General features: G+C 51.6%; 1 protein-coding gene across 2 annotated transcripts; it reads right to left on the reverse strand.

Moving 5' to 3' along the window:
- Window positions 1-157: 157 nt before the first annotated feature.
- SUPT5H (SPT5 homolog, DSIF elongation factor subunit) lies at window positions 158-26,694 on the reverse strand. 2 transcript variants are annotated; one of them, XM_070387712.1, is made up of 30 exons: window positions 26,619-26,694; window positions 26,275-26,352; window positions 20,663-20,828; window positions 17,257-17,322; window positions 16,722-16,733; window positions 16,144-16,213; window positions 15,959-16,027; window positions 15,788-15,853; window positions 15,464-15,494; window positions 14,652-14,720; window positions 11,613-11,864; window positions 10,388-10,477; window positions 10,210-10,280; window positions 8,529-8,634; window positions 8,206-8,299; window positions 7,983-8,119; window positions 7,413-7,568; window positions 7,185-7,331; window positions 6,194-6,340; window positions 5,982-6,107; window positions 4,926-5,010; window positions 4,479-4,598; window positions 4,295-4,397; window positions 4,084-4,211; window positions 3,888-3,993; window positions 3,268-3,426; window positions 2,764-2,932; window positions 2,445-2,648; window positions 650-745; window positions 158-573 (listed from the first exon to the last, which is right to left on the reverse strand). In XM_070387712.1, the coding sequence occupies exons 2-30, from the start codon at window positions 26,347-26,349 to the stop codon at window positions 430-432; spliced, it is 3,264 nt and encodes a 1,087-aa protein (XP_070243813.1). In that variant the 5' UTR covers window positions 26,350-26,352; window positions 26,619-26,694; the 3' UTR covers window positions 158-429. The 2 variants fall into 2 exon arrangements, with proteins under 2 accessions (XP_070243813.1, XP_070243814.1); XM_070387713.1 differs by having other exon boundaries at window positions 26,611-26,677.
- Window positions 26,695-27,147: the final 453 nt, after the last annotated feature.

Genomic DNA, 27,147 nt, shown 5'->3' on the forward strand with positions numbered 1-27,147 from the left:
CATCACCAACTCCCGGAGTTTACTCAAACTCATGTCCATTGAGTAACATGAGGCTTAAGTAGGACCATTATCTGCTGAAGACCCCACAGCAAGGTATTAAATGGGGTCTGCAAGTGACCCCACTTACAAACCAGAACACAAACAGACAGGACTTTGACCAAACAGTTTTTTATTGAAAGATCGTAACACAAAAGCAAGCTGGGGAAGGTGGGGAATAAGAAGGTGGGGACCCTCCCCCAGACTCTACTCTGATTCCCATGAATATCAGGGAGGGAGATAGGAACGCAGAAAGGAAAATAAAAGAAATTCTGAACCACCAGGCTAGCCCTACTCCTGGCCCTGGATCCCAAGTCAGAGCCAAGGGCCAGGGAAGGAAAGAGGGATGTTCTCCATCTGTCAGATTATTTGCCAAAGTCCACTCTGCCTGCCTTATGCCTCCAGGAGCTTCCCCAGGAAGCGGAGGTTGAGGATCTTGAGCTGTTCGTCAAGGTCCATGCGGACAATGCCATCCTCACCATCGATGCTCAGCAGGACACCTGTGGCTTCCCGATCCTCACCCAGGATCACCTTCACCTGCAGGGGGACAACACATGGGGTCAGGGGCCACGGCAGCAGCCCCACGCACCCACGTCCCCTTGCCCTCCCTTACCTTGTTGTTCTTGGTGGGGGTGATGGGCTCCAGGTGTTCACTAGAGATGCTGACAACCTTCTCACTGTCCTTCAGGTACACAGAGCACATGCCTCCCTGGGGGTGGGGACAGCCTGGTCAGCCTGGCCAGCTCCCAACACAGGACTGATAATCCCCTGCCCTCAACGGACACAAGATCAGGACTCATTCTAAGAAGTCACTTTCCCAAGGTGACACAGGGGCAGGAAAGGGGAAGGCTGGGCCTGGTTCCAAGGCCTGAGGTCTGTGGTGTAGAGGGGATGGCGGGGCAGGGTGATCAGACCAGCAAGAGAAGCATCTGCATGAAGCTAACTTAGGGCAGAAGGGAGACTGCTGCTCAGGCCCCTCACTCGTGTCCCACACTGGCCTCAGCTTCACCGGACACTTGCTCCTCCTCCTGGGCCCCGTCTCAAGGATGGCCCCAGGGTCCCCGGCCTGTGCATGTAGGCTCCTCCCTCCTTCCCACAGCCCAGTAGTGCAACCTGACCTCCCCCTGGGCTTCCAGCCCCTGATCCCCTCTCACCACACCTGATCCGCCTATGACACAGCAACAAGTGAGTTAATTCCCAACCACACATCTGATCCCATCCCTGCTGAGATGCCCACCCACCAGTGTCCTCAGGACACAATCCAAGTTCTCCAGGCTGGCATGTAACCTGCTCTAGCCTCTCCTCTGGCCTCACAACTCACCTTCCCCCTTGACTCTTTAAGTTCCAGCCACAATGAATAGACTTCAACTGCCCACATATGCCAGGTTTTCCCTCCCCCGCAGGCTTCTGCACATGCCCTTTAGCTAGAGTACCCTCAGCCCCCTCCCCACCATTTCCCTCGGCTTTCTCCTGTTCATTCTTCAGGTCTCAACGCAGACATTAACCTTCTCCCAGAAGCCCTCCTTGAACACTTATAAAGTTGGGTGAGGTGCCTCCCCAGGGTTCACATAGCTCCCCTTTCCCTCTGTGCTTCCCATATCCCAGCTCTGGTCATTCAGGCTGTCTGGGGACACGTCTGTCTCCCCCACAGGAATGTGAGATCTGTGAGGGTAGGGCTGGAGCTGTCTTCACCTCCAGTGTTTGTTTAATTAATTCAATTAATATTTACTGAAAGGCCAACAAAGTGTCAGTCCCGCATAGAGAAACTGAGGCTACTTAGAAAGAAAATACAGATCTGGTAATCAAAGAATCCCATACGGGTAAACTTTAAGCTTTTAGGCAGCAGGTAGGTAACATGAAAAGGAATTACATGAACCCACAAGAGACAGACCTGGGACAGCCCAGGTGTTGCTTTGAAGGATGAGTAGGAGTTAACTAGACAAAGAATGGAGAGAAGAGAGTTCTAGAAAAAGGAAAGTAACGAGCAAAGGCCCTGAGGCTGAAGAGAATTCAGTGACTAGGAAGAATGAAGGGTCGGCAAAGCTGAAGCCATGGGTGCCCATGGGGCATGGGGGTCTGGTGCTAAGCCAAAGCCTGGCACAGAGGAGCACTCAGTTCTTGTTACTGAACTGTCAAAAAGTAACCATACTCCTGGGTGCCAGTCACCAGATCTCCCAGGCTGATGGGGGCCATGAGCATAAAAGGCAGAACTCCCTGCCTTGTGAAATTTTGCACGCCAAACCTTTCCATATCTACGACTCAAGCTATAAACAGCTACTGGAAGATGTGGATAGACAATAAGAAAAACAAACAACAACAATGAAAACCAGGACAAACCAGTAACCACAGAGACTGGGGGCCCCAAAGGAGAGGATGCCTGCCCACCCGCCAGCTGGGGCCTTACTTACCGTGACACTGCGGATGACACCCGTCTGCCCCACCACCTGTGTATCCAGGTAGGTGTCCCGCACCTTCACCTGGATGTCAGTGGTCACCCAGTCGCTGGAGTTCTGTTCAATGCCTGAGCCCGGCGTGTGCGGGTTGTAGCCACCTGGGGAAGGAGCTCCAGGTGTCATCGGACTGTAGCCAACAGGGCTTGGGCTGGGGCTGGCCTGTAGGGAAAAGGGGATGCGGTTGCTGGGAACAGGTCATTTGGCCTGGGTGTCCCTACAGGCCCAAGGCCCATCTTAGCCCAGCACACTCAAGGGCGTGTAAGTTGACCAGTACCTGATATGCCATTGGCGAGGGTGTGGGGTGGTAGCTGGCTGGGGAGTGGGTATTCTGGTAGCCTGCTGGACTTGGCGCCACCTGGTGGTAGCTCTGAGGGCTGGGGCTGGGCTGGTAGGAGCCTTGCGGGGAGGGGGCTGCATAGGGGGAGAACTGGTCTGTGTTGTACCTGTAGAGACAAGGAGTGAAGCAGGTATTAGTTGGGGGCATTAGAAGAGGAAAGAAGAGACTTCCCTGGTGGTCCAGTGGTTAAGAATCCGCCTTGCAATGCAGGGGGCCTGGGTTCGATCCCTGGTCAGGGAACTAGATCCCACAGGCGACAACTAGTTCACATGCTGCAATGAAAGATCCCGCATGAGGCAACGCAGACCCAATGCACCAAATAAATAAATATTAGAACGAGAGAAGGAGGTGATGGCAGTGAGGAGGCTTTGGCAGCAATAAGGTTTTGGCAGCGAGAAGGTTTTGGCAGCAGCTGATAAGGGCTAGCCCCAATGGACTCACATGGCTGGTGTCCCTGGAGTCTGTGGGTTGTACTGTGGGTTGACCTGCGGGGACGAGGGGTCTGGGTAGCCAGGTGTTTGGGGGTTGGGGGTGCCCCCGTAGGCCTGTGGGGATGGGGTAGGCTCATCATCAAAGGCATACTCATATTCTTCCTCAGCCCTGTTGGGGAGAGAGGTCTGTTGAGAATGACTATGGTGATCACAACAAGGTAGCAAACGCCTCTAGGACAGCACAGAACACCAGGCAAGACAAGGCAACTTCATCCTCACAAACAGCCCCATCCAGAGGCCTCTTTTTCACAGGTGGCCAGAATTGGGAAACAGAGATGAGATTGTCCATCCAAGGTCATACAACCAGCCACATGAGGGTGGTCACACACTCTGTCTCCAGGCCCACGTCTTAATCCCAGATCGCTACTCTGATGGGAGCTGGGGAAATGACTGCCTCCAGCCCCAGCAAGGCCTACCCTCCTTCACATAACCAGCCTGGGGCTGGGAGCAGAGGACTCAGGGTAGGTCACACAGACCTGACCATTCCACGGACACACAGTGGAACCATTCATGCACACGGGCACGCACACGGGAACACACTCAGGGAACCCTGCCCCAGCCCCAGCTCACCGTGACGGTGTATTGGGGTTGTTTGGGTCCCAGGCCCCACTCTGGGCAGGAGTGCGGCTGCCATCATGCAGGGGCGTCTGAGAGCCATAATGCGGGGTGCGGCTGCCTGTAACGGGAGAGAGAGGTGTCCATCAGTTCTGTCCTGTCTCCAGACCCCTCCACATCACCCCCATCTCTATCTGCTGGGAATGCTCACCATCCTGGAGGGGCGTCTGAGAGCCGTACATGGGTGTGCGGGAGCCAGAGCCGTACATGGGCGTCTGGGAGCCATACATGGGTGTCCGCCCGTAGGTTGAGGCCATGCCGCCTGGGCGCCGTGAGCCCCTGTAGCCACAGAGAACAAGTGGGGTGAGCAGGGCCCTCGAGCCGCCCAACAGCCTTCTTCCCAGCCCTGCCCTGGCCCGTACACAGTGGTGAGGCGCTGGCGGTCCACTGAGATGGTCTGGCAGGTGGAGTGCAGCTCCACTCGGGCAGTGGACTCCGTGGCGTCCTTCACCACACCAATGTAGCCTGGTGGGGAGGCAGGAGGTCAGCGGGCGGGCTCTCCTCCCCACGCCCCTCCCCGGGCCTCCACACGGCCTCGCAGGTCACCTTTGTAGGGCCCCTGGGAGATGCGCACAGTCTGGCCGATGAGCTCGTTGTCTCTCCGCCCTCGGCCTCTGCTCATGCCACCACCACCGCCACCTGGGCTGCCAAAGCCACCGCGCTGACCTGGGAAGGAAGAATGTCACCAGTCGCTGGTCCACCCCCCGACATGCTGTGCCCATAGCCAAGGTCCCTTCCAGCCCCCTTTGCCTGACTCCCCCCAACCTCTGGGTTAGGAGCCTCCTCTGGGGGCCCCCCACCAGAGCCCTGGGCCTTCCCTTCACAGCCCTGACCACCCTCGACTGTCACTGTTGGCAGGGGGTTGGGGGTCGGGTCTCCCCTGGGCTGTGAGTCTTACCATGTGCAGGCCGGCTCAAAGCAGATAGTGAGTGCAGGCTGAACAACATCCCTCCTCCACCCCCCAGACACATCCACACCCCAGATCCCCCTCACCTCCAGCACTGGGGTGCATAGGGCTGCTGATCCGGGGGCTCATAGGGGCGAAGCCTCCTACTGTGAAGTTGGTCACATCACGAGGCTAGGGGGAGGGACAAGAAGTGAACTGGTAGCCAGGGCCTGAGTGACAGGTTCCCAGGCCCCAGACATCCCACGTCTGCTGTGTGAACCTGCCCAGCAGCCATCCCTCCCTCCTTCTGGTCACAATGGCTCCATTTCCCTTTAGGAAAACTGCCACCCCTATGCCACTGTGGGCCTGTCAATCAAGAGGCAAGGAGTGGGACTACCACGTGGTGGTCAGGAATTTAAACCCCTGGTGATACACAAACTGCAAGCCATGGGGATTCCGCATTCCATCTGCAGGGCCCTGAGGAGACCATCTCCTGATCCCAGCTCCCCAGATCCCACGTCTGATTTCCTTTCGGATACCTGGTTCTGCACAATTTCCTACAAATCCCACCTCAGGAACTGTGCTATCCCGAGACATGCATGGGGCGCCCCGACCCTTCCTTCAAGTCTCTGGCTTAAATGCCACCTCCTCAAGGAGCTGAGTCTGTCCTTAACGTCCTCTCTAAAGCAGCAACCCCCATACTCTCTATCTCCTTATCTTGGTTTATCCTTCATCATCAGCCCAAGTTGTACTACGCATGCATTTATTTATCTGTTCATCTCCAGAGCAGCAGCACCAGGACAGGGTTTTTTTTGTATTGTTCACTGCCGCAACTCCAGTGTCAAACACCTAACAGGTGCTCAACAAAACTAAATGAATAAATAATTTGGTAAATAGATCAGAATCTCAAAGCCCTTTTTTTTCACAATTTGCCAAGGACCCGACACTGATATCTGCCCTCCTGTAGACATCAAGCCCATTTGTGTCACTCCTGAGGCCAGGGAAGACCAGAGAACCGAGCCAGATAGCCAGTAGACAGACACTGACATCTGCCCATCTGTCCAAATGGACACCAAGCCCATCTGTGTCACTCCTGAGGCCAGGGAAGACCAGAGAACTGAGCCAGGTGGCCAGCAGCCAGGGTGCCACCATGCCCGCCTCACCTTCGAGCCCCCTGCCAGCACCAGGTGGCGGGTCTTGCAGACAAACATGCCGCCGTTCTCCACCAGTTTCTTGCAGTGCAGGAAGGCGAAGCTGCGGAAGAGATGGCGAATCTCGCCTTCCCGGCCCTGGATGGGGGAAGGACAGTCAGCTCGTGGCCACGCTCCATCCCAAATCTCTCAGCTGTAACAGATGGGACAAAGCTTATACTCACCGAGTGGGGGCCGTCAATAACCTTGACGATGTCTTTCACGTGGATATTATTCTGTTCTGAGTCCAGGGCCACGGCAAAGCGGTTGTCTTTCTTCCGGGTCACAGCCTGGTGCCTGACAGTCACCACCTTCCCATACATGTTCAGCACCTACGGAGGGACGGGAGGGGATACCGAGTGGCTGAGAGTGGAAAGGCGTCATGTGGGGCAGGGCTTCCCTGCAGTGGGATGGTTCTTCCTATGGGAGACTGTCCCAAGCTCTGCAGGACGTCTAGACTCCCTGACTCTGGGGCAGGTGATGTTAGGAACCACCCCCTGGGCACCAGGTCAACCAAAAATGTCCCCATCATTCCAGAACACCCTCTAGAAGGAGACTCCATTCTGACTGAGCATCAGGGACCTGAGATGAGCAGAGGAACAAACGTTAACATAACAGTTAACGTCTATCCATCACTCTGTGCCAGACGGGTGCTAAACTCTTCACACAAGATTCCACTGAGGCCTCAAAATTTCCCTCTGAGGTGGGTGCTGTTACAGCTCCCATTTCAGAGGGAAAATCTCAGGCCCAGAGAGGGCAAGTTACTAGCTCAGAGTCACACGGCAGAACGTAAAAGAGCTGAGATGTGAATCCAGAGTCCAGGGTCCTAAGCATTTATACTCTTTGGCCGCCACATCCTCAGTGAAGGGGAGGAAGACACCAGCTGTACCCAGCCCTTAAGCCCAGCACCCAGTGCCCAGGTACATATCTGACTTCAGGGATTCGGTCACAGCTAATGAAGCATATGCCGCTGCTACTTCCTTTTCACTAGGTGTGATACTGAGGCACAGAGAGGCTAACTGACATGCACTTGCCCGACCGATGTCACACAGTGAGCTCCGCATGATAGAGCCAGGTCTGCACCCGGAGCAGTCTGGGTTCTCGGCCACCTTGCTCCGCCACCTCCCAGGATGAAGAGCTGGAGGGAGAGGAGGCCCCTGCGTGCAGCACACACACCTGGAAGGTCTCCCGCTCCAGTCGCACGATGACGCCCACGGTCTGGGGGTCCAGCTGCACCAGCTCCCCCCATTCGTGCTGGCCCCCAACATCCACACCTGATGCCGTCTCCGAGCAGAGCTGCAGGTCCCGGGGGAGCACCTTCAGCTGTAGGAGATGGGAGTGGGTGAAGCAGGGTCCACATGGCTCCATGTACATCCACCCCGCTCCCAGCCCCCCACCAGCTACCTCGTGCATGGTGAGGTCAGAGAAGAGGATGACGAAGTTCTCCTCCACCCGCACGATGAGGCCTGTGTCGCCCTCAAACCGACCAGCGATCACCTTCACGTGGTCCCCCATCTTGAAGTACTTGCGAAGTTCCTGGGCCGGGAACTCCAGCATGTCCTGGGGATGGGGATGAGGTCAGCGAGCAGGTTAAGGAAGTCACCACAGACCATGTGCCCACCCGCCTTCAGATTCCACTCGTATTCCCAGAATGTCCGGGCCACAACCCACGCCAGGCTCACGCCCCCAACTGGAGACCACCTCAGGCCACTGGGACCACCCTCAGCCTGCCCCAGCCTGGACAAGCCTTAACCCTGCATAGAGATGGGCCATCCCCAAGACATATGACACCAGACTACAGAGACCTCCTCAGACCCACCTGGAGACAGCCTCACCCCAGACACACACCACTGGGCCTGGACAAGTGTCAGACGCACCCACCCCAAGCAAACTAAAACCAGTGAGCTCAGGAATGCTCCATGCTTTCATCATGCTCGCAACCCAGCACGCACACACAGGCGGTGCGGCCCCTACCTTGAGGTCCTCGTGCTTGGGCATGATGGTGATCTTGTTGCCGTCCACGCTGAGGATCTTGCCCTGCAGGTTGATGAGCTCGCCCTCACACACCTCCACATTGTCCCCGGGCTGGAAGTTGTGCTCCCGCTCCTTCCCTGCGGGGCAGACACAGGCTAACCTGGGGGCTGCGTACCATGGGCCGCCCTCTCCTTGGGCTGGGTTACCGACCGTGACCTCATACCTGTGCTTTCAGTCACCACCTCCAGGTCGATGCCCTCTGGCTGGTCCTCAAACTTCTCCAGCTCAGACAGTGTGGGCTTCACACCCTCTGTGATCTGAGCCCCAAAACCAGAGGAAGAGAAGGAAGAAGATGAAGGTCAGTGGCACAGCCCAGCTTAATGGGCTGGAAAGATGGTGAGGTTATTCTCCTGGGGAAACTCCTTTGAGATTTACCTGGGACAAACCCAGATAACCCACTGCTCTGGGGCCTGGACTGCAGGAGGGAGAAAGCTGGGCCTCCCCGCTCCCTACTACCCTTAGCACAACTCCCTCTGGGACCCTTACCACAGCAGACATGGCAAAGCTCTTGAACAGAAAGCCCTTCCGGCTGTAACGGTTCCCCTCGAAGATGAGGAAGTCACCGTCGGAGGCAACGTCACCCCCCAGGGATCTGGGATTTTGTAGGGGAGAGAAGAGGGTGTTAAGAGGCTTGCTGGGCCTCAGTCTCCTCTGCTGGCAAAGGGGGAAGTGGACACGGGATGCCTGAGCCATCCCATCCCAAACACCCCCTCTGGGTGGGAGTGACCTCTCACAAAGCCCGAAGGCCCTGCCTCGATGGAAGGGTACACTGCTCCTGCCCCTCTGCACTTTGCTGCCCCCTTCCCTGCTTTATTTTTAATGAGAGCTCATTAACACCCTCTGATGAGCTCCTGTTTGATACATCTCCCTAGAATGGCAGCTCCAGAAGGGCAGGGACCTAGCATCTTTTATTCACTATTTACCCTACAATAGTGCCTGGCACACGGCAGGCACTCACTCGGTGAGTAGGAGCTAGACAAAGTATCAGACCATGCTAACGATTAACACTCACACACACGTGACCTCACTGACTCCTCTCCAAAGCCCGTGACATCAGTAATATGACCCTCATTTCTCAGGCAAGTGAGAGAGTAAGGCTCAGGGAGGGTGCATGATATGGCCAAGGTAGCCAAGCCTATGAGTCTAAGAGTCAAGGTTCAAATGCAGGGGTTAGGACTCCCAAGCCTGTGCTTTAACTCTACTGGCCTGCAGACCCTGCCCCATGCTGCTAGGGTGGGGAGGGAAAGCCTGTCCACTTCTCAAAAAGGGGAGCGTGCGGAGCAGGTTGGGTTCCACCTGCCGACCATCTTCTCATGCACACGGTGCACCTAGGGAGAGGGGTTCGAGTGTGCTCAGCTGGGCAGGTCTGGGCACTGCGTCAGGCCGACGGCTGCGGGGCGGGGAAGGGTCGCTCTGGTTTGTTTTCAAGAAGGGCATTTCCAGCTGGGGGGAGACCAGTGTTGTAAATGAGTCCAGTTCAGGCATGTGAAGTACTAACCTGGCCTGGCCTGGGGGCATTAGCCCAGCCTAGTAGATCAAAAGGCTCATTCTACAATCCAGCCTTTATCAGAATGAAAAAACTGGCTGTTCACATTTACGATGTGTTCCAGAGCAGGACCAGAGGGCAAGTGTCACTGGCTGCTTTTGTTTCTTCATCCTCCTCGCCTACCCTTCCCACTGGAGCCCCCAGAAGCCCTGGGCGATGGAAACCCTGGGGTGCTCCAGAGGTCCACTCAGCTGGGGAGGGGGAGGGGGACAGAGACGTCCTGAGCAGAAGGGGTTCTGTACCCCCATCTGAGGTGTCCAGGCATTAGGCAATCAGGAAAGAGACTATAAGGCCTGATGCGTCGATAAATCTCATTTCAATACGTGACACCGTTCATCACACTGACTAGGTACCAAGTGCTATTTTGGGCACGCACACATATTAAGTCTTTTGACTCTCAGTGCCATCCTAGGAAGCGGGGGTTACTCTTACTGATCTTTGCAGCAGAGCAAACTCTGAGGCACAGGTATGTTAAATAACTTGGCTAAGGCTATACTGCCAAGTTAACCACTCATAAACTAAACCCTCGATGGCTCTGGGAGCCCAGCTCTACAGGAGAATCTGCAAAGGGACATCCTACACCACAGATCTGGCCACCCAGCCCAGCCCCAGGACGCTCACCTGATCTTTTCTGCATCAAACAGCCTCTGTGGGGGCCGCTTAAACTTCTTCCTTTTGGCAAACCAGTCTTTCTGTGTAGGAAAAGAGGCATGGATGGGAAGGGTGAGAGACGAGGGCTTGGCCACCAGCAGGGATCAAGCACTCCCTCCCCAGTCCCAGCAGCACATCCCCACAGTACCAAGCTCATGCGGGCCTTGATGCGGTCGTAGTCGATGCGTGGGATCATCTTCAGGGAAATGGTGTTTTGACTGGGCTCCACGTAATCCACCTGAGAAGTTCGGTTGGGAGGTCAGCAGGGCCCCAGCCTTCCCTCCCCAACTCCAGACTCAGGGAAGGCGAGGAGATGCCAGGAAGGGCCAGGGACAGAGCATGATGAGAGGAAATGAAACTGCTGATAACTCCTCCAGATTCATTCTCCAGCCTGTCTTCCCTCCAGCCTGAAATTAAGTACCCACTGACGACGTGACAACTCCACCTGGATGTCTAAAAGGTCCATTAAACCCAGCATAACCGCAGCTAATCTCCTGACTGCCTCCAAACCTGCTCCTCTCCCCACAGGTCCCCTCCATTCTTCCTCTTGCTCAGGCACACAGCGTGGGAGGTGTTCTTCACTCCTCTCTTTCTTTTACACCCACATCCAACCTGGAAGCAAACCTGGCAGCGCTGCCTCCAACAATTCTGACCTCTTCTCCCCCTCTACTACTGCAACCTCGGTCTTGTCCACCGGCACCTGCAACCCAGACAGCAGTCTCCTCACTGATTTCCCTGCTCCTGTGGCCCCATCCTGTCTATTGCAGGGTTTCCTTAGCCAGGTGATCCTTTGTTGTGAGGGGCTGTCCCAGGCCTTGTCAGACACTGAATGTTAAAATCAACTCATTTCCCAGTTAAAACCACCAGAAATGTCTCCATTCTATGTGAAAAGTTCCCTGGGGGTCCCTGCTTGACAATCAGTGGTCTGATCTCCATGTAGTCAGCAGAGTAATCCTATTAAACTCCAAGCTTCCCTTGGAGCCTCCCATCTTACTCCAGTAAAAGGCAAAGTTGTTGGATGGGCTACAGGCCCCCATTGCCTCCCTGAGCTCCTCTCCTGCCACTCTCACCCTCGCTCACTCTGCTTCACCCATCCTGGCTCACATGCTGCTTTCTGCCACACCTCTTCCCCGAGAACTTCACATGGCTCACTTCCTCACCATCTTCAGATCATTACCTAACATTCATCCAACACCAACAGAAGATGGTCCTCCATTTCCTGTATTCGCAATGAAGTCCAGACTCTGCTTCACCTGACCTGAGTGGGTTCTGCTCTCTGACTAATTAGAGGGCTGGAAAGGGTAAAGCATAGAGAAGGGAGGACAGAACAGAGAGCCCTGGCCTCCTCAGCTACCCAGCCCAGCCCCAGGCACCTGAGCGATGTCATCCTTGTAGATGCCCCGCTTGAGGCGGACCCAGGATTTGGGTTTCAGGTTGGCCACCTCCTTCACCACTTTAAGCACATCCGTCATCTCCTTGATAGGCACCATCTGCTGGTTCCAGTAGCCAAGCCGCAGGTTGCCCACACCCTCGATGGCCTGCTTCACATGGGTCTGCTTGTAGGCTTCCACGTAGATGTAACCCTTCACGTGTTCCGGTGCCACTACCGATTTGATCTGCAGGGGCTGGAGGGCCAAGCCAGTGGGCAGAGACAGTGAGACATGACTGCCAGTACCAGGAATGACTGCCACCTCAGCAAGCTCTCTTCTAGGGATTTTCCCACAGAAACATGTTGTGCAACGACCCTATCACAAGGATGTGCACTGCAGTTATTATCATAGGAAAAAAACATGCTTAGAGGTTAATTTACACCTGCAAACACCAACTTAAAAATTTGTTCAAATCAATAACCTAAATTTCCACCTTAAGAAAACAGAAAAGAAAGGAAATTAACCCCAAAGCAAGCAGAAGGAAGAAACAATAAAGATCAGAATGGAAAATAAGTGAAACAGAGGTTAGAAAAACAATAGGGAAGACCACTGAAGGTGGTTGCTTGAAAAGATCAACAAATTTGACCAATCTTTAGCCAGACTGACCAAGGCAAAGAAAAAAAGAGAAAAAAACTCAAATTACCAAAATCAGGAATGAAAGAAAGGATACTACTACCAACCAAACGTAGAGAATTTTAAGGCACACCAATAAATTAACCTAAATGAAATGAATATTTCTTTTTTGTAGAAAGACATAAACTACTACAACTGACTCAAAAAGAAACAGAAAATCTTAATAGCCCTGTACAAGGTAACAGTTTTGAACTAATAATCAAAAAACACACATGCACACCCACCCACTCACCCAAAGCCCAGCATTAGATGGCTTCACTGGTGAAATTTACCAAACACCTAAAAATTAACACCACTCCTTCACAAAAGCTTCCAAAAAATAGAAGGGGGACATTCCCAATCAGTCCTATGAATCCATTATTACCCTGATACCAAAACCTAACAGAGACGACATAAGAAAACTACAGACTAAATCCCTTACAAACATAGATGCAAAAACGTTTAATGAAACAGAACATCAAATCCAGCAAAATATTTTTATATCATATGTGAATTACATTTCAATTTTTTAAAAAGCAACTAGATTGTTTGAGTATTGTTCCTAATAGCGAAAAATGGAAACAACTTTATAGTTCCTGGGCATGGAAAGATGATCATGGTGCTGAGAAAACGCTCTCTGCAGAATGGTATGTACATAATACCCTTTTATCTTTTAAAATACCTATTAGGTATTAGATATTTTAATAATCATTTAAACATAGAAATTCAAGTTTTTATTCCATGTTTTCCTGGTTTTGACAATACACATACCCAAAATGGGGCTTCCCAGGTGGTGCTAGTGGTAAAGAATACACCTGCCAATATAGGAGACGTAAAAGACTTGGGTTCAATCCCTGGGTCAGGAAGATCCCCTGGAGGAGGGCATGGCAACCCACTCCAGTATTCTTGCCTAGAGAATCCCATGGACAGAAGAGCCTGGCGGGCCACAGTCCATGGGGTCGCAAAGAGTCACACAACTGAAGCGACTTAACAAATGGCACATTTTTCAATATGCAGGGAAGATGGTCTGGAAAGACACACAAGATTGCGTGCTCAGTCCCTCAGTCATGTCTGACTCTGCAACCCCATGGACTGTGGCCCGCTAGGCTCCTCTGTCCATGGGATTTTCCCCTCAAGAATACTGGAGTGGGTTCCATTTCCTCCTCCAGGGGATCTTCCCAACCCAGAGATCAAACCCACATCTCCTGTGGCTCCTGCACTGGCAAGTGGGTTCTTTACCACTGAGCCACCTATGAAGCCAAGGCACACAAACCAACAATCATTACTTCTGGAAAATGGGACTCGGGTATGGAGAGATTTTGGCTTTTATGATATACATGTACCATTTCAGTCCTATCTCAAATGAGGTTACTAGAATCTTCCCCAGGGCACAAAGCAGAAGTCTGAGCACATTTAAAATCACGATCTGCACATCTTGCAACTGTCCACTGGTCCCACTGACACACATTCACTGCTCCGGCAGGTAAAAGCAATGCACTTGGTCTAATACAAATTACATTCAGTGAGAAAGTTACCAGTCAGCACGCCTTGGTTCCAAAACTAACAATTACGCCTCTGAAAACAATGACATGTACTGAACACATGCTGTAGAACAAGCCCTGACTTAGAGTTGGACATGTTCAAAGATAACTTAATTCTAAAGATGCTGAGGTGAAAGCAAGGGGCACAGAGAGGGGAAGTGGCTCGATCAAGGTCATACAGTGAGGAAGCCGCAGGGGCAGGATTCAAAGCTCAACAGTCTAAAGATAGATCTGTGCCCTTCCTGCAGCACCTGCTGCCCTGCACGCAGTCAGCATTACTTCATGTTTGTGTGCTGCACGTAAGCGAGCCCTGACGGGGCAGGGACCAGCTCTGGCATGGTCACTGCTGTACCCTCAGCATCTCTGAATGCTGGGAGCAGCCCAGAGGAGGGGCTCAATGGACTCTGATAACACTGAAAAAGAGAAGGAAGGAATTCTCCTGACAGGCCTGTTCTGTGATGCACTTAGCCACACTGCCCTATGCTAGGACTCCCAGCCAAACAGTAAGAGGGTGACAGCTGCCCACCACGGTTGGTAAACAGGAAGAACTCACTCTCAGGCAGAAAAGGCTCAGGAAGAGAGATGGCTGACTTTCAGAGGGGTGCAGGGGCTGGGGAACCCTGCCAGAAATGCAGAGAGAATGAAGACAGTATCTCGACAGGCACAAAAGAACCCTTCAACCCAGAAAGGGGTCATTTTCTAGCTGAAGCAGCTCACTTAACAGACAGTGCTGCTCAGTTGGGGTACCTGGTACCTCTGAACTTGTTCCGTGTCTCACTCTGGGCTTTACCCGTCTCTCACCCCGAGGCTGCCTGCCTATCCAACTTACCGTGTCTGTGAACTGGTAGGCAATGAACTTGCGCATCAAGGAAATGGCTGTGGCCCGTTCCTCCCCAATCTGGAAGAATAAAGGCAGGCTTATGAGAGATGACAAGACGGAGAACAGGCCATAGAAAAGTGGGCAGGAGAGAGCAGCAAGGAAGACAGAGACGGGGAGGGCAGGATAGGGTATGGGATTAAGAGCTACAAACTACTATGTATAAAATAAATTAAAGCTATAAGGATACACTGCACAGGACAAGGGACATAGCCAATATTTTGTAATAACTATGAACGCAGTATCTTTAAAAATTGCAAATCACTATGTTGTACACCTGAAATTTACATAATATTGTAAGTCAATTACACCTCAATTAAAAAAATAAAGACAGTGTCATTGTGCAAAAGATAAAGTAAGACAGCAGGAATTTTCCTGGCTGTCCAGTGGTTAGAAAGGACTCAGTGCTCTCTCTGCCAGGGGCCCAGGTTCGATCCCTGGTTGAACGAAGACTGCACATACTACACAGTGCAGTCAAAAAAAGAGAAAAGTAAATAAAACAGGAGAGAGAAGAACAAGAGAGATGGAGGGGTTAGAGAGCAACAGGCACAGACAGCAAGAAAACCTGGGAGAGACACTGAGGGAGGGAGAGGGGAGGGGTGAAGAGGGCGGGGCAAGGAGAGAGAAGAATGCAGAGGCAGAGGAAGAAGGACCAAGAGACTGAAAGGTCAAGGAGACCCGGGGACGACAGAGGGCGAGTTCCCCTGACAAGGCGGCTTCTCTGTTCCTCTGCCTCCCTCAGGCCAGGAGGCCAGGGCACACACCTTACATTTGACAGTCCACAGATTGGGATCCCTGACAGGAGAGGAAAAAGAAGCCCTTTAGTAAATCTATCTCCTCATGGGAAACACACAAATCACCACACCCACCGCTCTTCCTCTCCCTCCACACTCTCTCCCTTCTCCATCCTGCCATCCGCAGGCAGGGGAAGGAGAGAGAAAAGCACCAACTTGCCATTCCCTTCTTTCCCCATCAGCCACCACTCCGTCTGTGCAACTCTGTGATGTGATTCACTTCAGGGAGTAAGCCATGTGGGCACATCACCCCATAAAAATTCCTACCTAAGCCCTCCTGTCCCATCCTCTTACTTGACTCCTGGGAGCAGCTGCTGCTGGGTGATGTCATCCGAGAGCTCATCAGACCCTCCATACACCCTGGAGAGAGAGGGGCAGTCAGGCAGGAAGGGGGTCTGTCAGACCCCAACCCTTCTAAGGGACCACATGCTCCCAGCCCCAACCCGGCCCAGCACACGCCCTTACGTCTCTCCCACAGATGACTTGGCGTATTTCTTCATGTAATACTCGCCCAGTTCTTCTTCTCGCTGGTCCCTGGGGTATGTGAGAGAAAGTGAACGAGAATGGAAGGTTGAGGAGAGGAGGGTGGGCTGACCTGCCCCCAGATCTCCCCATCGAAGCCGGTTTCACCCTTTCCCATCTCAGCTCACCTCCAGAGGTTTTGCAGGCGGCGAGCCCCAGACCGGTCTTCATCCAGGACAACATTGTCGATGTTGGAAGCTGCAAAGAAATGGGCAGACAGGGTGAGTAATGGGAGATGAAGAGCGGGGGCCTGGAGAAAGCGGTGGGGGTTTGGGGGTCAGAGTTGGGTCCTGGGGCAGGAGACACCTCACTGAGGAAACCCCCAACCCTCAGCCCCTGGTCTGGCCTGCTCAGCATCCTGCTCCCAGTGTCCTCCTTGGGGGGGGGGGGGGGCGGGGGCGGGGCCAGGAGCTGGGGACACCCAGTTGTTCATAGCCACTCACAACCACTGTCTAAGCACACCCTGAACTCCGTCCCACGCCACTCACCCACCCCCTCACCCCTGCACCCCACAACACTCACACATGAACACACACATACTTTCCCAGGCCAGATCTGGCCCCAGAACCCCCTGCCTGTGGGCCCTGCATGAGTCAGAGCCCCCAGGGCTGGACAGGGGTCAGGGGTGAGGGAGGGTGCCACGGGCAGGAAGGAGAGATGTCAGGACATGGGAGGAGGGTGGGGAATCACACTTTCAAGCTCTTACCTTCAATCTCTTCTACTTGGAGGAAGAGGTGGTGGTGGTGGTGGTGGTGGTGGTGGTGGTGGTGGTGGTGGGCGAGGGCAGACAAAGTATGAGCCAAATTATAGCAGCGAAATCAACCAATGGGTTGGGGACAGGGGAAGGGAGGGACACAAGAAGGTTGAAAATCAAAAGTAAAGGCCAGGCACCAGGTGGTTGGGGGAGAAGCCGAAATGTATGAGGCGCACAGAACGGAAAATAACAGGGAAGGGGTGGCACTGGCCCAAGAAGTGGGGGGTATCTTGGGATACAGCCTGCCCCCCCCCAACCCCCAGAAGGGATTCTCTGGGGCCCTGGGATCCCAGAGTCCTCTCCCCACAGCCCCCAACCCCCCAGCTCATGGGCCTAAAAGGAAAAGGGTGCAGAGCTGGTCTCTCTGGCAACGACAGAAAGAAGCAAGGTGAGGAGGTGAGGGGCAGGACAGTGCGGGGGGTGGGTGGGCTCTTAAGACCCTCTCGGCCACACCCCCGGCGGCCTCCCGGAGGTGGGCCCCCCTCACCTTTCTCCAGGATGTCCTCTGCTCCATCCTCCCACTGGTCCTCATCCTCGTACTCATCGTCCACATCTGAAACGGAAACGCCGAGTGGTCAGCGGAACAGCCAGGGCAAAGGTGACCTCATCACACCAGCTCCCAGAAGGTATCTCCTCCGGGCAGTGGCTACTACGGACCCCCAGCTTCCAGATCAGGACCCTGAGACTCGGACAGGCGAGGCTCCCGCCCAAGGCCTCAGAGCTGCCTTAGGCCCCAGGGACAGTCTCACGTGTGGATCCACCTGATTCTGAAAATCATCCCTCCCTCCCACCACCCACAGATCCATTTTAAAAACAAGATCCAAATAGGCAAGCAAAAAAGTTCCCTCCTAACTATTAAGGGAAGACTGGTACATAGTTTTTTTTTTTTTAAAGACAGGATTCATGGTTGGTGGTTTTATTATTATTCTCTTACATTTCTAACGGCCAACACTTAATGTGAGGGTCCCAGGTGCCCTGCCCCTCCTCTGAGTACTTGCCAGATTCCTCACTGAATCTTCCTGGCCACCCTAAGGGAGGTACCACCATCCTTCTAATTTCACAGTAAGAGAGACACACAGAGGTCATCTAACTTGTCCAAAGGCTCTCAACTGGTACCTGAGAAGCAATCTGGCTCCAGGATCCGTGCACCTAACCTCCCCGTTACATTACATATATTCTTTTGTATGTATTAAATACCACACTAAAGACTTACCATGGCAAAAAATTCCAAAGTGTACGGAAGAGGTAAGTGTTAAGTGAGTCTCCCTCCCACTTCTAAGCCCTTTCAGTCCCCTTTCCCAGATGCAACTGTGCGACCAGCTTCTGTTCTAGAGATAATCTGGCCGCACCTAAGAAATGCCTATAAACCCCTCACTGCTATTTTCCCACCGCACAGTTTTTTAAGCCACTCTTTCTTTAAGCAATAAGACTAGCTTGGAGCTCTTCCACAGCAGCACATGCCTCACGTGCTACCTGATTATCGGCCCTATAGTTCATTATGCTGTCGTTGTTTAGCTGGTAAGTCAGGTCCGATTCTTTTGCAACCCCATAAACTGTATCCCGCCATGCTCCTCTGTCCATGGGATTTCCCAGGCAAGAATACTGGAGTGGACTGCCCTTTCCTTCTCCAGCGGATCTTCCTGACCCAGGGATCGAACTCGCGGCTCCTGCATTGCAGGCAGATTCTTTACTGCTGAACCACCAGGGAAGCCCAGAGTTCATTATACCAGGCCCTAATCAACAGTGCACACTGAAGTCACCAAACATTTGCAACTGCACACCAGACTGCAGCAAGCATCTGTTCTCGTATCTTTTGGCACCTGGGGGTGAATTCCTCAGAGGGAATTGCTGGTTCTAAGGGTCCCTGCATGGTGAATGTTAGTGGGCACTGCCACATAGCTTCCCACAGGCAGTACCCAGTGACACTCCCGCCACCACCAAGTGGGTGTCCCTAGTGACCACTATCTGTGTCAGATGGCAAGTTATCCACTCTCTTGATCTGAGTCCATCTGCTAAGACCTTTTCTCTAAGCAAGGACTCCCTCCCCCTCAGCCTTTGAGAAAAGGCCTGAAGCTCTCTGAGAACCAGGAATACCCAGGGCATCTCCTGCCCTTCTGTTCCCTGGTTTCCTCTCCGGTAAGAGGGTCCCAAGAAAATGAGGGGTGGCGTTCTACTCCCCTTTGCCTGGGCATAGGCAACAAGCACAGGGACAAGCATCGCTTGTACAGACGGTGGGAGTATCAAGTAGTGTGACCTTTCGGGGAGCTTATATTTGGCCAAAGGTATCAAAAAGCTTTAAAAATATATGTATCCCCTTTGTCCAGCAGTTTGACTTAGGGATTTACCATGTAGAAAATCTGCACGGTCTATGTTAGATGAAAAAACTGCATCTTCATTTTCACTAATCTCTAAGTATTTACATCAATCATGAACAATGGCAACAAACCACAGCAGTGTTAAGCAGTGAAGTCTGGTACTTTCATAGCATAGTACAACTACAGATACCTCAAAATATTACTCATAGTCATTGCTACTTCAAAATTAGATTCTTAACAAATCCTCCATTAAACCTTGCTTTTTCAATATGCTAAAAAAAGCAGCACATACATCACAGTGTTTTTTTTTTTTTTTGGCCGCATTGCACAGCATATAGAACTTCCCCAATTAGGGATTGAACCTACACTCCCTGCAGTGGAAGTGCAGACTCTTAACCATTAGCCCACCAAAGAAATCTACATTACAATGTTCTTTTAATATTTAGATACCGTATTTCACCATACTTGTTTTCTTTGGAATCCTATGTACTTTTTTTTTTTAATGCATTTCACAACATGATTCTGAGAAGGGTCGGGGACTCACACTTCCATAGGCTTCAGCAGACTCTAAAAGGGGCCACAGCACAAAAAAAGATTAAGAACCCCTAGCCAAGGTAATAACTTACATATATGTGTTTAAATATATATGAAAATATTCATGGTAATGCTGCTTACACTGCTGAAATGTACATACAATTTCAACATCCACCAAGAGACTGGTTCTATAAAGCGTATTTTAGAATGGAACACTAAGCAGCCATCAGAAAAAACATATTTCTATGATGATGATGCTAACAGTTAAAATTTATTGAGGACCTGCCAAATGTTCAGAAAACTTTCCTTACATTTAACTCATTTAACCTAAGCTAGCTACATCATATACACCTCCACAATCGTCGAGCAGAAAAGCAGTTACGGAAGAGTAGATATGATGTGGGCCCACATAACGTGAATAAATAACAGCCCTGTTTTCTAAGGGCTTACTGCAAGCTGGCCATTACATTTTGGGTTGCCATCAACTTGATGTGCTTTACACACTTGATCCCCCAAATCCCTGAAAATATTCCTGCTGAAGTAGGCAGACCTGCCTGCTGCCTTGTACAGAACAGCAAAGAGGCTGAGAGAGACAGGCAGCCACTTGCCCAGGGCCCCTGGGGAAAAGAGCAGAGCCAGGCCAGGATCTGTCCGCCTCCGCCGTCCTGTCCAGCTGCCTACTTCTACGTCACCTGTGCTTTTCAGGACTAGCACGACATATCGTTAGTTTTTAAAAACATGACAATGGTATTTTAATTCTGTGTTTTAAAAGGATCTATTTTACAGGTTATTCAGAGGAATATTTGGGGGTAAAATTATGTATTTGAGATTTGCTTCAACGTCTTCTGGTAGTGGGTGTGAGTGAGGAGGAATACACAAAACAAGCGCAGCGTTGAGCTGTTCACTACGGCTGGCACACAGGGCACCGCAGACTACCCTACTGTTGGGTGTCTGACATTTACCAAACAAGTATAATGCACTGGACAAACAGAACCGAAGGCGGAGTCCAGCGTCCACTCAGCACTCGCCGGCCCTGTCACATACCAGCCTCATCCAGAATGAAGCCGCCGTGGCGGGGTTTCTTGGGGGGCCGGTCGTCATCTTCCTCCTCCTCTTCCTCATCATACTCTTCCTCCTCTTCCTCCTCCTCTTCCTCCTCGGGCTCTTCCTCCTTCTCACTGCCCGCCGCACTCCGCCGCTCCTCCTCTACCTGCAGGGTCGGGGGGGGTTGGGGAACCAGTTTTCTGAACCCCTCAAATCCAGACACCATGCTCTCCATCCCTAAATTTGGCCTCAGCCCTGCCTGGCTGATCACCACCCGCTCTCTGTGAACACACCCTTCCACCCTGGCCGGGCCTCCCTAGTAGCCATCCTACCTCAGTGACGGCATCACCATCCACCCAACCGGTATCTGGGAGCCGACCCGGGCTCCCCTCCCCTAGACCTCCTTGCTAGCCTCTGCCGAGCCTCTGAACACTCTCTCTCCTTTAGGCTTGATCCTTGGTTCCTGTCTCTCTCTATACTACGACTCCCCCAGGCCATCTCATCCACTCCCTTGGCTGTGTCATTGTGACGATGACTCCCAGAGCTATTTCCAGTCTACACTGCTTGCCAAGGTCATTGATCACCTTCCACAGCTACTTCTGTGGACAGTCTCTGGTCCTTACCCATAAGACTTCTCACCCCACTGACTTCTCTCTGCCTAGGGAAATGCTCTATCCTTGGTATCTGCCACATCACTCCTGGTTTTTCTCTAACCTCTCCACCTGCTCCTCTGCAGGCTCCCCTTACTGGGCTCACCCCTCAAATGCTGGTGTCAATCATCAGGGTTCAGCCAAAGGCCCACTTTGTTTCTCCCTCTATGCACTCTCTCTCTGGCCCTTTTATCTTCCACGATCTCACTGCCTGTCTCTGTAGATGACAACCCCATCTGTCTCCAGTCCCCAACTTTCCCCCAGAACTAGACACCTTCATGTGCCACCAGCCTCCTGGATACCTTCCCCTGATGTCGTCTGAGCCCTTCACATCCACCATGTCACGAACTGGCCTCAGGGTCTTTCCCTAGACCCGTGCTAGCCTCCTCTAGCTCCCACTAGGCACCAAACTCTTGATCTTTCTACTTTCTGAACATTATCTTTTCGATCTATCCCTTCTCCCTCCCCAGAGCCCCCTAGCCTGGGCCAGAACACTGCCCTCTAAAGTTGAACCTTTGCCCCAGCCTCCTTCCCTGTCTCTTGACCTCCAATCCCTCTTTTCATACAAATCACAAAAGGAAATGATTCATACCAAACAGTGTCCTCAAACATTAACCTTTCCCTCATTAACTTCATGACTTCTCACCATCTCCACATCAGAACAACCGATTTGGTATTTTTCTTTAAATTCACTGGAAATTTTACTGAAGGGGCACTTCTTTTGCTTTTAAACATTTCAGAAGTTAAAACTCTAAAGGTTAGCTTGTTATAAATAGGGCTTCCCTTGTGGCTTAGCTGGTAAAGAATCCACCTGTAACATGGGAGACCTGGGTTCGACCCCTGGGTAGGGAAGATCCCTGGGAGAAAGGAAATGGCTACCCAGTCCAGTATTCTAGCCTAGAGAACTCCATGAACTATCCATGGGGTTGCAAAGAGTAGACAGGACTGAGCAACTTTCACTTTACTTGTTATAAGTAGAAAGTAACCATAAAATTAAAAGGAAAGTTCCAACATGATTGGAACTTGCCTACTGCCTCCTGCAGGCTAAGCCTAAAGCCTGTTCCCCCTGTCAAACACAGAGACTAGCAAGTTTCAGAAAGGTGCTCAAGACACAGTAGCACTCAAATGAAACTTTCTCCATGGCCCAATTAAAAGATAAGATGTGCAAATAAAAGGAAACAACTGTCTTACTAAATGATTCAATGTGGGTTCACGTCTTATTTTTATTCCACCTAAAAGCACTTCTCATTACTCCCCACCTGGAAAGCATCTACGGTCTTGGGAAACTATGATCTAAAACATGAATCTGATCATTTAGTCCCTTGCTTAAAATAGCCAGGGCTCCCCACTGCCCTCAGGTGAAGACCCAGCTCCCCAGCTGCCTGGTGTGTAAGTGGACATTGTGCCCACTGCCCCTCCCTCTATGCCACCTCCCCAGGCTGCCCCCCTAAACACCAGGTCCAAACCCACTGAGCCTCTTACAGCATGCTCTCCTAGCACAGTCCACCATCCGTCCTCAGCACAAAAGCCATCTTCCTCTGCCTCTCACTCATACTTCTATCAAAATACTCTTTCAGGAAGTGATGCTTGCCCTCTCCCCACCAGGGAGAGTCAGGCACATTCTCTAGGCTCACAACCCTCTGGGCTTCCACCATCACAGCCCTGACCACGTGAGCTAGGTCCCTGAGTGAAAGGCCCAAGATAGCTCAAACACTCCTAGGTCCTCAACACCACCCAGCCCAGGGCTGGGAACAGAAGACAACTTTAAAAATACAGCTGACCCTCAGATAACATGGGGGTTGGGACTCTGACCCTCTATGCAGTCAAAAATATACACACAACTTATTGGCAACCCTCCAAATACAGGGTTTCTCAGTATGCACCATTATAAATCTCGCGATTTAGCCCATTTTGGACCTGGGGTATAATATACTATTGAAAAAAAAGTCCACATATAATTGGACCCAAGCAATCCAAAACCATTGTGTTCAAGGGTCAATTGTATTTGTTCAAAACAGAATTCTGACTAGCCCATAGTATCCCTTATTTCAACTCAAATCAGGACCACAGCCTGATTTCCAGGAACTCTGCATCATCGCCCTGGGGCAGTTCCAGCAGTCTTCTTTCCAAACCTGGCTCCCATTCTCTGAGGAGACAGTTCTCACTATTATCTCTGTTACCTCAGGGCTTGAACATGCTCTGACACAGTCTATCCTCAGCATGCCCTGGAGTAACCATTGGCTGATAAACTACCTCAACACAGGGCTCATGAGGGAGACTGTGATCCTAACATAACAGGAACTCAAAGAACACTTGCTGAATGGATGAATAAGAAGGTCACTCAGGGACTTCCCTGGTTAAGACTCTGTGCTTCCACTGCAAGGGGTACTGGTTTAATCCCTGGTGATGGAATTAAGCTGAATAATAAACCAGATAACTGCCTCAACGGTGGCTCATTATTTGCCATCTCTAGCTGTCTATCTAGGGCTTCCCTGGTGGCTCAGATAGTATAGAATCTGCCTGCAATGCAGGAGACCTGGGTTTGACCCCTGGGTCGGGAAGATTCCTTGGAGGAGGGCATGGCAACCCTCTCCAGGGTTCTTGCCTAGAGAAAGGCATGGCAACCCTCTCCAGGATTCTCGCCTAGAGAAGGACAGAGGAGCCTGGTGGGCTACACAGAGTCCATGGGGTCGCTGAGTCGGACATGACTGAAGAGACTCAGCATACACACACACCTGTGTATTCACAGGAGCCAGTCCTTTAAGGACCAGGCCAACACCTGGCTGTCTAAAAAGCCCAGCCAGGGAACTTCCCTGGTGGTCCAGTGGTTAAGAATCAGCCTCAAAAAAAAAAAAAAAAAAAAGAATCAGCCTCACAAAGCAGGGCATGCAGGTTTGATCCTGGTCAGGGAACCGAAATGCCACATGCCAGGGAGCAAATGAGCCCAAGTGCGGCAACTCCCGAGCCTGCATGCAACGGACCCTATGTGCCACAACTAGAGTCCATGCTCTGCAACAAGAGAAGCCCCCGCGAGCCACAACTAGAGAAAGCCTGTGCCACAACGAAAACCCAGCACAACTAAGATGAAAATATAAAGCCCAGTCAGACCCACCTCTGGAGGTGAGGAAAGCCCTCACACTGCCCTCCTGCCTTTCCTGGTGAGAGCAGGTGAGCCTGCAGGTGACTTAAAAGACCAATGTGGAGGGGAAAAAAAGCCCGATGTGGTGTTAGGGAAGTGAGACTAGCACAGTACAAACCCCACTACCTCAGCCAGGCAAAGGAACTGGGGATCCTGGTCTCATTACCACCTGGCTTTAACCACAAGCTCAGTGTCTTGAAGCCATGAGTCAGAGGACCAAGGACCAAGCTTGAAGGAAAGGCCTTTCTTGTCATCTTCCCATTTGCCCCATTCCTATTCTGGCAAGCTAAGGACTCCTCAAAGAGCATGACAAGGATTGACAATCAAATGCCTGCAAGTGGGCAAACAGGAAACATAAGTAAATGAGGCAGTTCAAGGGAAGCCTATGGCACTCTCCATCTATCTGATGTTTTCCAGAACCCAGGTTATGAAATTTTCCTTTTCTTAAATCTGCATGATGACAAATGGCAATTAATATACTCTGGGAAGTAGAGAAATTCCCAGTTTTAAAGGTGGGTGTCAGGATTTCCCTTATGGTCCAGTGGTTAAGACTTCGAGCTTCCACTGCAGGGGGCATGGGTTTGATCTGTGGGCAGGGAACTAAGATCCTATATGCCATGTACAGTGAAAAAAAAGATGGGGTGGTGCCACTTTTTGAGCAAAGAACTGCTGTAGGCCTCACCTGTTTTTACATAAAATTTTTTACAAGTGTTGCAACTAACTTTAACAATAAACTAGCATTTCTGTAATCACAGTGTCATCTCTTTGTTAGTCTGTAATCATTGCCTACTAAATGCAAACTCTGTGAAAGCAGAAATTTGCCTTGCTCCACTCTCCCTAACACCTAGGAAGTCTCTGGAACAGAGCAGAAGGTGCTCAAATATTCATTTGTTCAACAAATGAATAAATCAAAAATAAATAAGAGGCTAATAGCAGAATAAAAGAATGTCTACAATCAGATATGTCCCAGGAAATGTCTGTATTTGGTTCCTAAACACTGACATTCAACAGACCCAAAGCCACAGTGATCTTTTCAAAATATTAGATCATACGCCTCCTTTGCTCAAAAACTTCTCATAGCTTCACCTCACTCAGTTAAGGATAAATTCCTCACCACAGCCTTTAAGATCTGACATGATCTGGCTCCTGTTAGTGCTATGCTGCTCTCTGACACAGGCAAACTGGACTCATTAATTTCTGGCCACCACAGACATGCTCCCCACTTTGCACTTGCTCTTCCCCCTTATGGGAACGCTCTTCCTGCACATGACGTGACTCACTCCATCACCGCCAAACGTCACCCTCCCAGATGCACCATGGTCCTACTGAAAGTTCAACCAGGACTCCCTAGTCCCCTTCTCTTCTCTACGGTTCTCCAGTGTCTTCTAGCTTAATAAATGACTTACTGATCAGCTATGTTTGTTTACCTTCACCAGAGCAAAGAAAGATTTTTTTTAAAAACCTGCTTTGTTTACTGGTTTAGCCCAAGGATTAAGAATTGTGTCTAGCATGTAGTAAACACTAAAAGTATATTTCGCCAATGACTGAGCATACCTAAAAATAAAAACTAATGTTTCTTACTATATGTCAAGTCCTTCAAAAACATCACTTGCTATCTCATTGTACCTGGACTATCCAAGGCCTCCAGCACCTGTGCTTCTGCTTGACTTGGGCTTGCCTATTTCTCTCTCTCTCCCTCCCGACAACCTGTAAGTTCCCAGAGACCAGAGCTCGTCCTGATCCTCTCTAAGCTCCCAGAGGAGCCGTTCTGCCCTGGTCCTGTCCCCAGGCCCCATGTCTCCCCCAGCGTCCCGGCCACAGACCTCGGCCTCCTCGCCGTCACTGCTGCGCTCGCTGTCCTCCTCCTCGGAGAAGTTGCTGTCCTCGCTGTCCGACATCTTCTGCTCGCAGGGAAAGACAGCGGCCTCAGCGCAACCCCCAGTTCGGAATCCCACCCCGAGCCTCAGTTTCCCCCAGGGTTCCAGGGAGAGGAAAAACCCCTAAGCGCACTTCCGGCAGCCTTGTTCTGGTAACCGTGAACTCGAAGGAGAACCCTCTCCCCCACGCCACCTGCCATACCTCCCGAGCTCTTAATACAATCTCTACGCCTCCCTGGCCTCCAGCAACCGCCTGGCCTGCAACCCCGGCCACCAACCCACCGGCTCACCGCTCTTGCGACTCTTTAGCCTTCGCTACCAGCTGCTGTTCACACGACGCCTAACTGGGATTGACGTGCTCTCTCGCGAGAACCTACCTCTTGGCCCGGCCCACCTAACGCGAGACTCCCGAGGCTCGTCCCCGATGACGTACTTCAGGACGCCATATTGAGAGTGGCAGAGATTTCTTAAAGTAGGGCGTGGAGCCGACATTTTCGGAGGGTCAAATGGGCGTGTTTTAACTCCCGTCTGATCGGCCTTTTCTCAGTTCAGTTCAGTCGCTCAGTCGTATCCGACTGTTTGCGACCCCATGAATCGCAGCACGCCAGGCCTCCCTGTCCATCACCAACTCCCGGAGTTCACCCAAACTCATGTGCATCGAGTCGGTGATGCCGTCCAGCCATCTCATCCTCTGTCGTCTCCTTCTCCTCCCGCCCCCAATTCCTCCCAGCATCAGGGTCTTTTCCAATGAGTCAACTCTTCGCATGAGATGGCCAAAGAATTGGAATTTCAGCCTCAGCATCAGCCAGAAGTAATTTA

The sequence above is a fragment of the Bos mutus genome, chromosome 18, assembly GCF_027580195.1.
Source record: "Bos mutus isolate GX-2022 chromosome 18, NWIPB_WYAK_1.1, whole genome shotgun sequence".
Lineage (NCBI taxonomy): Eukaryota > Metazoa > Chordata > Mammalia > Artiodactyla > Bovidae > Bos > Bos mutus.

Bases quoted from the DNA above. Each gene is read 5' to 3' on its own strand.
- SUPT5H (XM_070387712.1), bottom strand. From the start codon at position 26,349: ATGTCGGACAGCGAGGACAGCAACTTCTCCGAGGAGGAGGACAGCGAG. The intron at 8,635-10,209 runs GTGAGCGTCCTG...ACAAAATCCCAG, and splicing joins TTTGATGCAGAAAAGATCAG to ATCCCTGGGGGGTGACGTTG. The intron at 2,649-2,763 runs GTACTGGTCAAC...TTTTCCCTACAG, and splicing joins CCTCGCCAATGGCATATCAG to GCCAGCCCCAGCCCAAGCCC.